This window comes from Protobothrops mucrosquamatus, unplaced genomic scaffold (genome assembly GCF_001527695.2).
Source record: "Protobothrops mucrosquamatus isolate PMUCROS unplaced genomic scaffold, P.Mucros_1.0 scaffold_36, whole genome shotgun sequence".
NCBI lineage: Eukaryota > Metazoa > Chordata > Lepidosauria > Squamata > Viperidae > Protobothrops > Protobothrops mucrosquamatus.
In genome coordinates, this window is record NW_015386112.1 from 1,103,804 (window position 1) to 1,114,987 (window position 11,184).

The 11,184-nt window shown below is 36.3% G+C and overlaps 1 protein-coding gene across 1 annotated transcript in view; it reads left to right on the top strand.

Moving 5' to 3' along the window:
- The first annotated feature begins 588 nt into the window (after positions 1-588).
- The window catches only part of LOC107282532 (myosin-1B-like), an 18,746-nt gene continuing 8,150 nt past the window's right edge, over positions 589-11,184 (top strand). Inside the window, exons 1-21 of the mRNA XM_029283058.1 lie at positions 589-792; positions 893-1,036; positions 1,127-1,283; positions 1,999-2,026; positions 2,122-2,239; positions 2,330-2,422; positions 3,588-3,651; positions 3,729-3,827; positions 3,929-4,032; positions 4,250-4,388; positions 4,853-4,971; positions 5,567-5,716; positions 5,839-6,009; positions 6,586-6,889; positions 6,984-7,045; positions 7,723-7,810; positions 7,907-8,024; positions 9,564-9,687; positions 9,773-9,909; positions 10,210-10,465; positions 10,927-10,973. Coding sequence (XP_029138891.1) covers positions 589-792; positions 893-1,036; positions 1,127-1,283; positions 1,999-2,026; positions 2,122-2,239; positions 2,330-2,422; positions 3,588-3,651; positions 3,729-3,827; positions 3,929-4,032; positions 4,250-4,388; positions 4,853-4,971; positions 5,567-5,716; positions 5,839-6,009; positions 6,586-6,889; positions 6,984-7,045; positions 7,723-7,810; positions 7,907-8,024; positions 9,564-9,687; positions 9,773-9,909; positions 10,210-10,465; positions 10,927-10,973 — 2,726 coding nt within the window. The remainder of the gene's footprint in view (positions 793-892; positions 1,037-1,126; positions 1,284-1,998; positions 2,027-2,121; positions 2,240-2,329; positions 2,423-3,587; positions 3,652-3,728; positions 3,828-3,928; positions 4,033-4,249; positions 4,389-4,852; positions 4,972-5,566; positions 5,717-5,838; positions 6,010-6,585; positions 6,890-6,983; positions 7,046-7,722; positions 7,811-7,906; positions 8,025-9,563; positions 9,688-9,772; positions 9,910-10,209; positions 10,466-10,926; positions 10,974-11,184) is intronic.

The following is an 11,184-nucleotide window of genomic DNA, read 5'->3' on the forward strand; positions in this document are numbered from 1 at the left end:
TCCCTACCAGCAGACAGTTTCATCAACTTCTCCCCAGGCTTCCATGATGATAGAGAAAAGTGCTGACCATCACTATTTAATAAGGGGAAGAAGTATTTGTGCAAATTGTCTTTACAAGTATTGTATTCTGAAACATATAACCAGTTTGTCATTACACTCAGTGGTTGTGTTCATCCAATATACTGAACCACGAACTAAACAACCACATTTTAATCAGTTTGGTAAATCCAGGCTGTTTAGTTACTAGAAGGTTGAACATGTTGTGGAAATTTGGAATTAGATTACCGGTAATTTAATAAATTGTGGTTAAATGTGCCAGTCAGACATGAACATTTTTCAATGAAATTGAATAAAAAAACAAACTTTTTTTTTCATAATGTGCCCTGATTCCCTAATTCTTGCAATAATTGCTTACTCACTTATTAGTAGATATGCATTTCTTTTCATGGAAGTAAAGGACTTTTCTTCAAAATAGATTGAGATAACCTGAGATAGCAAAGTAGGAGATTGCATGAAACAGCACATTAAAGTTGTGATCTCCATATGAGTTGTTTCTTTTTCACCAGTGCTCTCTGTTAAGCTGCAGTCATGTCATCTGACAGTGAGATGGCAGCTTTTGGGGTTGCCGCCTCCTTTCTCCGCAAGTCAGAGAAAGAGAGAATTGAAGCTCAAAACAAGCCCTTTGATGCGAAGACATCCGTCTTTGTAGTGGATCCTAAGGTTTCCTTTGTCAAAGGTGTTGTCCAGAGCAAGGAAGTGGGGAAAGTCACCGTTAAGAAAGAAGGTGGAGACGTAAGTAGAAAAATACCTCACAAGGGAAAAGTAAGGCTTTGTTATCCTCATCCGCTGCATGCTTTCGATTTGAACAAAAATATCTTTTGTTTCCTTGTAGTCCGTGACTGTTAAAGATGACCAAATCTTCCCAATGAACCCACCCAAATTTGACAAAATTGAGGACATGGCCATGATGACCCACCTCAATGAACCTGCTGTCCTGTATAACCTCAAAGAGCGTTATGCAGCCTGGATGATTTATGTAAGAAGAATCTGAACATTACCATTGAATTCAGAACCAAATATTTTATTTCCACAAGCAAACAACTACTAATGTGTCTTTTCTTTCCAGACCTATTCAGGTCTCTTCTGTGTCACTGTCAATCCCTACAAGTGGTTGCCAGTGTACAACCCAGAGGTGGTTAATGCATACAGGGGGAAAAAGCGACAAGAGGCCCCTCCTCACATCTTCTCCATTTCTGACAATGCGTATCAGTCCATGTTAACTGGTGAGCAGATATGTAGATGAGTATTTCTGGAAAAAACAAGGCAGGGAAAAAAGGAAGAACATGGTTTCTGGAATTTCCAGACTGAGTTTTTAACCTTTCCAGAAAGTATAACAATGGCCAGTTGTTTGTGGTTATTCAGCTTCAGTGGAACCAAAATCCCCATAATTCCAGTTAGCCGTATGACAATATTTAGGACATTCTTCATTATTGTTACCAGATCTGCAGATTAGGTAATGGGGCATGCATTGCTCATGTTGACTTATGATTGATAGATCTGGTTTTACTGCAGTTACTGTTTATGTATGCATAGGGTATGTGTGTGTTTTTTAGGCTTTTATATTTTCTTTTAACACTATTAATCACCCAGATTCATGAATTTGAGATTGAAATAATAAATAAATATATGAAATTAGTATGTTTATAATTCAGTATTGTACTGTATATACACTATTAGGGTATATACAGTATTGTATTGTATGTACAGTATTCTTTGAAAGAAAGCAGTGTAAGTTACATAGGAACTGTATGAAAGACTATGAACTAAAAAGTTATGGTGTGTGCTAGAAGCTTCACATGACTGTCAACAAACTAGCTAATTTTGTGCTGAAGATTGATAACAGAAATGAACAAGTCAAAATTCTAACTATTCATATCACAAAATTAACGCAAACATTAATTTCTGCTTGGATTACTTCTTTGTTTCTTTGCTTTCTAGATCGTGAGAATCAGTCAATCCTGATCACGTGAGTACACTTCCAATAATGATGTTTCTAGTCAGAAGAAGTTTCACAGAGCAATATATTGGCTAACAGCATGGTCTTTTACTCTGTTTGAATAGTGGAGAATCTGGTGCTGGAAAGACTGTGAACACAAAACGTGTCATTCAGTACTTCGCGACAATTGCTGCAGCTTCTGACAAGAAGAAGGAAGAACCACAGCAAACTGGCAAGTTAAAGGTGAAGTATGACTTTGAGAGAAGATTATACATTCCTTTCTGACAATTTCATTATGTTTAAAAGATGACTTAGTAAATGCTACTTTTACAGGGAACCCTTGAAGATCAAATCATCAGTGCCAATCCCTTGTTGGAAGCTTTTGGAAATGCCAAGACTGTGAGGAATGACAATTCATCTCGCTTTGTAAGTTACAGTTTCAAACATGTGTGAGAGTGTAATTCTTTTTGTTCCAATGTTCTTGGCATCCCACTAAAGATGACAATGAATTAGACAGGTTGTGTTTGTGTTGTGGAGCTTTCTAGACGAGATACAATGTTATTGCACTTTTTTTCAGGCTAAGAATGCCTCACATCAAATCTATGCAGCAGCATCAAAATAACATAAGCAGTGCTGTGTTATTGAACTGCAAGCTTCACCCCTTTGGGATATGTCTATGTCATCACAATGCATTTACAAAAGGGGAAGGCCTTCTGTCATGACAATGCAATGCTACTTCAGTCATTCTGTCCTTCCTTGCCTGCCCCCCCCCTCCTCCATCCCCATAGAGCTAATGAAGAGGTCTATCCTGTAAGCCAAGTCCCATTTGGAACATTGAAATCCAAAAATAGTTTAAGGAAGTTGAGCCCTCCTTTCCAGTTTAACATAGCACACTGTGACACGGGTCTTTGAAAAGCAAAGGAGGGTGCTGATTTCTGCTTGAGCTACCTCATTTTTCCTTGATTGCAATTACCATTTGCAATGTTTCACATTCACATTCACATTCACATTCATCTCATCTCATTAAATAAAGAATAAGTCCTTCAAGAATGATCAACCATTACTATCATATCAACCTACTTTGTCTTTCTCCCATATAATAAACCTCAACTGTAGTCCCAAAGGTGTTATTCAAAAGGCAACTGGACTTTCTCTTTCTTTCTTTCTTTCTTTCTTTCTTTCTTTCTTTCTTTCTTTCTTTCTTTCTTTCTTTTCCCTTTTGAACAACACCTTTGGGACAACCATGACCTGGATGACTGAGAATCTCCATAGACAAACTTCAACTGTTTTTCTCCTTTAATTCACTCACATTTTACAGTTCTAATATAAAGTTTAATAATTATCATATCATGAATATTATTAAAATAAAGTTTCACATATGGCACATTAAAGCTTTTGTATTTTATAATGGTAAACTATTTCATTTTTTTAAAATTAGGTTTAAAAAATTACTATTTTTTTAATTCCATACATTCCATAGCCAGAAACTGAAACTCCTGCTATTAAAAGGAAAAATCTTTGCACCACCCTATTGTGCAGTTAAATAAATATATTGAAAATGACTTGTAATTCAATACTATTTTCTCCACAGGGCAAATTCATCAGAATCCATTTTGGTGCCACTGGCAAACTGGCTTCTGCAGACATTGAGACATGTAAGGGATTTTTCTTTGTGTGTTTATTTGACCGTTTCCTTTCTTCCTTAACTAATTCAACTTCATTGCTTCGTCAGATCTGCTGGAGAAGTCCAGAGTTACCTTCCAGCTCAAGGCTGAAAGGAGCTACCATATCTTTTATCAGATCATGTCCAACAAGAGGCCAGAACTGATCGGTAAAGAGAATTATCCATTTGGAGGACTATTTCAACTATTAAACATTGCAAGTGTGCCAAAGGTTGAAAATGAAATCATGTTTGTGCTTCTTTTTATGCAGAGATGCTTCTGATTACTACCAACCCATATGACTATCATTTTGTCAGCCAGGGTGAGATCAGTGTTGCCAGCATTAATGATCAGGAAGAGCTGATGGCAACTGATGTAAGTAATTTGCAGAATCGGGAACATAAAATAGTAATTTGATTAGACAAACAATAATATTTGGTTTAAATGTTTGAGAGCATGTGGGACTTAGGCATATGATGAGTGGTGTAATGTTCCAAAAGCTACTGTAATTGCCAAAATTATTTCAAGTGAGTTTGAACCCTCGACTTGGCTCAGTGCTAGGTTCAATCCTTTCTATTGATTGAATTAATAGGAAGCCATAGACATCCTGGGCTTCACCGCTGAGGAAAAGACAGCCATTTACAAGCTGACGGGAGCCGTCATGCACTACGGGAACATGAAGTTCAAGCAGAAGCAGAGAGAGGAACAGGCCGAGCCAGACGGCACGGAAGGTATTTGAAAAAATTATGGCAAAATCATTTTAATAATTCAGAACAAACGAGGACAGTCTTTTGCAGAAATACATCCCACGCTTCGCTAGTGTTTTCTAGGACAGTCATACTGATCATTTGGAGTAGATAGCAGACCATAAAATATTGTGCTGTCACCTGTTTATTAGAATTTAAGAAGGAGGAAGCCTTCATTATTTTTACCGATATTATTGTAAATACTCCTGTAACATTCTTCTTTTTCAAAAGTAACTTTTTGGGTAGATGAAGCTATAATTTTAGGGAATGAACATTCCCAACACTGAGCAAGTAGAACTCAGCCGACACTAACCAAAAGTCTCTTTCAAACCTTTTCCAGTCTGATTTGTAATGTTCGCTACTTAACTATTACATACTGCATGAATACAGTGAGATTTATAATAAAAAAAAAAGACTCTAACCCTAAACTATTTGTTGTCTATGCTCAGTTGCTGACAAGGCTGCCTACCTCATGAATCTCAACTCAGCAGATCTGTTGAAAGCTCTGTGCTATCCCAGAGTCAAGGTCGGCAATGAATATGTCACCAAAGGCCAAACTGTCCAACAGGTAATGTTACATTAAACCAACTCTCACAAACCCTGGCATCCTCCAAGATGAATAGATTTATAATCGTAATATTTGTAATATCAATATTCAAAATGTAATTAATAATGATAAAATTCATTTTTCTTTCTTATCTGTATTCAATATACTAAGGCACCTGAATAATAGAACATCAAGAATCTAAGTTTCTTATATAAATATAACTGATCTGAAATAACCTATTGTACTAAAACTGGGAAGATGGAAATCTATCTGGATAGATTTAAAAATAAGTTAAATGATTGAGCTAGTTCTATATTAATATTTTATGGATATATTTTTAGTTTCTACAAAGCTTATTCATTTGATAATTACCTGTATATTTTTTCAGATTTTATTAGCATCGCTATATCTTTAGTGGTACTTCATCTTTCTTTCTTACACACACACACACACACACACACACACACACACGCATGTATACGTGTGTTTGTATATGTATACGTTTGTGTATACACATACACACAGACATACATACACTGTATATAAGATTGGAATAATTATTAATTTAAAAATATCCCTATACATAGTGATATTTGCCACTGTCTTTTTATTCTAGGTCTACAATAATGTTGGTGCTCTGGGTAAGGCCGTCTATGAGAAGATGTTCTTGTGGATGGTCATTCGCATCAACCAACAGTTGGATACCAAACAAGCCAGACAATATTTCATTGGTGTGCTGGACATTGCTGGCTTTGAGATCTTTGATGTAAGGAAACAGGGAGAAAGATGTACATATAAACAGATAGGAGGAACAGTGTTTGGCTTTACTCAATCAAATTTATTTCATCTTAATTCATCTTAACAAAACTCTCTCTCCTTTTCTTATAGTACAACAGCTTGGAGCAGCTCTGCATCAATTTCACCAATGAGAAATTGCAACAGTTTTTTAACCATCACATGTTTGTCCTGGAGCAAGAAGAGTACAAGAAAGAAGGAATTGAATGGGAGTTTATTGATTTTGGGATGGACCTGGCTGCCTGCATAGAGCTCATTGAAAAGGTCCATTTTATAGTAGACATAACTGACACATAATTCAGATGGGATAAGAAATGCTTTAGGGTTCTCTCAAAAATAAGTGATGAAAATCCCAACTGAATCTACATGTACCATCATCTTGTTTTGTCCTGCCCATTACAGTCTTTGACTGCTCCCCTTCCTTTATTATTATTTTTTATATAAAGTTTAGCTCTCAACTTTTCTAATGGTTTTATCAGAAGGACAGCCTGGGAAATTGTCCAAGAATAAATAGAATTATAGCAGGATCCTAATCAATGTATAGTAACATGCTCAAAACAATTCTTGACATAAAAATAAAAGTATATATAGAATATATCATATAATAAGTATGAAATCATAGTTAGATATTCATAGTTGCTTATTGAAGCATGATTATAATTTAGAAGATGTAGCCTGTTTTTCAATGAGAGAATGTCTCCGTCTTTATATTTCATTTCTTTTGAACATCTCTGTTCTGATATTACTTGTGTGTATATACTTGGGGAAGAAGTATGTTATTCCAAAGTTCAATATTCTCTCAAGATGCTACCTAAACAACCATGTCATTGTTCTTTCTAGCCAATGGGCATTTTTTCCATCCTGGAAGAAGAATGTATGTTCCCCAAGGCAACAGATACATCCTTCAAAAACAAACTTTATGACCAGCATCTTGGCAAATCAAACAACTTCCAGAAACCCAAGCCTGCCAAAGGCAAGGCTGAGGCCCACTTTGCCTTGGTACACTATGCTGGCACTGTGGATTATAATATCACTGGCTGGTTGGAGAAGAACAAGGATCCCTTGAATGACACTGTAGTGGGGCTCTACCAGAAATCCTCAATGAAGACATTAGCTTTGTTGTTTGTTGATCGCCCTGCAGAAGGTGAGAGCTATAATGTTTTTTTTTCTTGAATGAGAAAAAAAATGTTCAAAAAATGTAAGGTTTATTTATTTTTTCTGTTTCACTTAATTTTTAGAGGGCAAGAAGGCTGCCAAGAAGAAGGGTTCTTCTTTCCAGACTGTCTCTGCACTTTTCAGGGTATGGTATAATGCTTCACTGGGATTCCTTTGTGAGGAAGGAAAAAAAATATTATGTAGTAATAATGAGACAACTCATTTGGGTATTTAAGAAAGATATTAAATTGGACTGAATTTGTAGAATTCCCAATCTAAAAGGCATCTTTGCATGCTTATGGATAATTCAGATATAAAGAAAGTGTATGGAGTATTATTGGTTGGTAGAGCTAAAGCAGTGCTGAAAATAAAAATGACAGAAGTATAGTGATGCTTTACATGCTATTTTGGTTTACTTCTTTACATTTCAAACTCAAAGAAGCCTTCAATGCACTTAGGCCATCAATATCCATCTAGACATATGTAGACAAGTCCCACTGTGGACATTTATATGATAAGAAAATAAGCTACTATTACGCTGGAACTGTACTTTGGTTCACTGCAAGCAAAAATGACAGCAACCCAAACTTCAAATAATGCTTTAGCTGCATATATTAGGTCCTTGTGGAATTTGACTGTTATTATTTATCTTATTTTTAATCCACCCAATGACTAGAATTTATTTGTAGAATAAATGGAATTTATCATTCCATTAGAAAGCTATATACCCCCTGCTTCTTTGGATACATGATTTTCCTTTGCAGGAATATATTGATTCCTTTGGGAATTTTGTACAAAATTATTTCTTTTCTGGATCTATAGGAGAACTTAAACAAACTGATGAGCAATCTGAGAAGTACTCACCCACACTTTGTACGTTGCATTATTCCCAATGAAACAAAAACGCCTGGTAAGGCATTGTTGGGGGGGTATGACAGGTATTTTACAATGCTTGTCTCTGTACGTGGTCTGGTCCTAATTCTTTTTTTAATCATCTTTTTGAAAGGTGCTATGGATCATGACCTTGTGCTACATCAGCTGAGGTGCAATGGTGTGCTGGAAGGCATCCGCATTTGCAGAAAGGGATTTCCCAGTAGGATCATTTATGCTGATTTCAAACAGAGGTCAGCTTGACCTTCATATGGGGTTCCTTACATCTCCTTCTCCTTCTCCTTCCCTCTCACTATTTTATCTATTTACTGTATCTCTTCCTCTCCCTCCCTCTCCCCCTTCTTCTTCCTCTCCCTCCCTCTTCCTCTTCTATCTTACTGTATCTCTCTCTCCTTCTCTCTTCTTCTTCTTCCTCTCCCTCCCTCCCTCTCACTCTTCTATTTACTGTATCTCTCTCTTTCCCTCCCTCCCTCTCCCTCCCTCTTCCTCTTCTTCTTCCTCTCCCTCCCTCTCCCTCTTCTATCTATTTACTGTATATATATATATATCTCCCTCCCCTCCCTCCCTCCCTCTCCCTCTTCTTCTTCCTCTCCCTCCCTCTCCCTCTTCTATTTACTGTATCTCTCTCTCTGTCTGCCAATCTCCCATAGCAACTATGTGATAGAGTACTGCTATCCTAATTTAACATTCAAATAGATTCAAGATATTAAAGGATTAGATTAATTGAAAACAGCAATCATATTGATAGGCAGAATAGAACGTTGGGAGGAGGATGTAGGGAAGTTTTGTTCATTTATCCCTTTTCAGATTTTTATTCCTTTGGACAGTTTTTCCTCCATTGAAAATAATGGGAAGAAAATTGTAAATGTTGCCTCGGTTTAGGGGTGAAGGGCTTTAGGTCCTGCTGATTCAAAATATTCCCTCATTTGGCCAATCTGTCCTGTTTATTATTCCATTAGAGAGCAAGAGTGCTGGTAAAGGATATACATGGTATTTTCCTCCAAGGACAAATTTATCTTTTTCTACCTTTGGAGGAAAGATCCAGCCTGTCCCATGACACCTTGGAAACCCTCCTATGGCTTGTAACCTTATAGCAGTGTATTAAATATAAATTACTTTAGAATTGAACTCTCTTGCTTTCTCAGTGTAATAGTACAGTTTAAGAGAGTTTCCTCTTTCTGGAGATCCAGACCCCCCCCCCAAAAAAAAATCTTTTCACCAGTTTACTCAGAAGCTGTGGTTAAGAGACTGCAAAAAGTTCCCACCTTAGCAGGCTAGGGTTGCTATAGCTTCAGAAAGTGGGGGGAAAAGAGCAAACCTTCAACTATTGAGACTTTTGGAATCTAATCTCTTTCTCATTACAATAAATCTAGTTAAAGAAATCTCTGTTAAGCCTGTTGCTTTTAGATATAATTGGTTATGAAAAGCTTGACAAGCCATATTTATTTTTTTTCTCACATTTTTAGACTGCTCAATTCCCAAATGATCTGGGCAGCTTCACAAACACACACACACACACACACACACACACACACACACACAATCCAGCAAAGTAGTCACATAGAAGAGACCACAAAACAATACAATTTACTTCTACTAACTTTTCACTAAAAGTAGACCCACCCAAACCACCTAAGCCCATATTGAGAATGAATATTTTTATAGCATTTCATATTTATGTTCATTTTTTTTTTACTGAGGACAAATAATTGTAAAAACAAATCTACTATGCATTACACGGGAAGATTTACAGGTGGTATTTTTTCTACCAGATACAAAGTTCTAAATGCAAGTGCCATTCCAGAGGGCCAGTTCATTGATAGCAAGAAAGCTTCTGAGAAACTTCTTGGATCCATTGATGTGGACCACACCCAGTATAAATTTGGACACACCAAGGTACATATAAGTCTTTGTTCTAAATACTGTTTTACATTTTGTAGTGCTTACATGACATTCTGTAATGTTTTTTCTTTTTTTTCAGGTGTTCTTTAAGGCTGGTCTTTTGGGTCTCCTTGAAGAAATGAGAGATGATAAGTTGGCCCATCTGATAACACGCACACAAGCTATGTGCCGTGGTTTCTTATCAAGGGTAGAATATCAGAAAATGTTAGAAAGGAGGTGAGAATCTCATAATTACTTAAATCAATTCTGTCAGAATGCTTTGATTGGTGGATCCGTGTTTAATTTAAGTTTAAGTCATTTAAGGCAGGGGTCCCCAACCCCCAGGCCATGGACCAGTACCAGGCCGCAGCAACTGGGCCACACAAACAAGCAAAGCCCCATCCGTGGGATGCAGGCAGCACACAAAACCATGCCCTCTCTGATCCACAGAAAAACCTTTCTCCACGGAACCGGTCCCTGGTGCCCCCAAAATTGGGGACCTCTGATTTAAGGCATACTTTTTAACTTTGTTGATAGGGAGGCGATCTTCACTCTTCAGTACAATATCCGCTCATTCATGAATGTCAAACATTGGCCATGGATGAAACTGTACTTCAAGATCAAACCTTTGCTAAAGAGTGCTGAATCAGAAAAAGAAATGGCCAACATGAAGGAAGAGTTTGAGAAAACAAAGGAAGAGCTTGCGAAGTCAGAAGCTAAGCGGAAGGAACTTGAAGAAAAAATGGTGTCTCTGATACAAGAGAAGAATGACTTGCAACTCCAAGTCCAAGCTGTAAGCATATAGAATGATATTAAATATTGTTATTTTATTGGCTATTCCAGTGCACCTTAGTAAGCAATCATTTAGAGATTGCAGCGGAAATCTTTGGGATTATTTAGAAATACACCCATATATTAAATAACGTTATTACATTATAACACTGTTTCATCAACACCGTTTCAGTTAGAACAATTAATTAGTGGAACAACTTGCCTCCAGAAGCTGTGAATGTTCCAATACTGGAAATTTTAAAGAAGAGATTGGACAGCTATTTGTCTGAAATGGTATAGGGGTTGGACTAGATGACCTCCAAAGTCTCTTACAACATTATTATATTATTATTATTATTATTATTATTATTATTATTATTATTATTATTATTGTTATTATTATATAAAGGTACATAAAGACTGTAATATAACAGGTAAACTATATTTGTTTTTATATTGTATGAACTAATATTATCACTTTTATTAAGAAGTCAGTTGGAGTTAGGTGGCATCAAAAATCAAATAAATAAATAAATAAAGTTTTGCATTATATCGATTTACCCAATGTACAGGAAATATTTATTTTTGAATATTGTTCCAAAAAAATGCTAACAGCTGATCCCATGTGACATGTGACTTTCTCCATTAGAGTAGGGAATTTTGTATATATGTGGATATTTTAATTAGGAAACTTTTTTTTTTTAGAAAAATAACTTACTGTATACTTTCCTTCCATAGGAA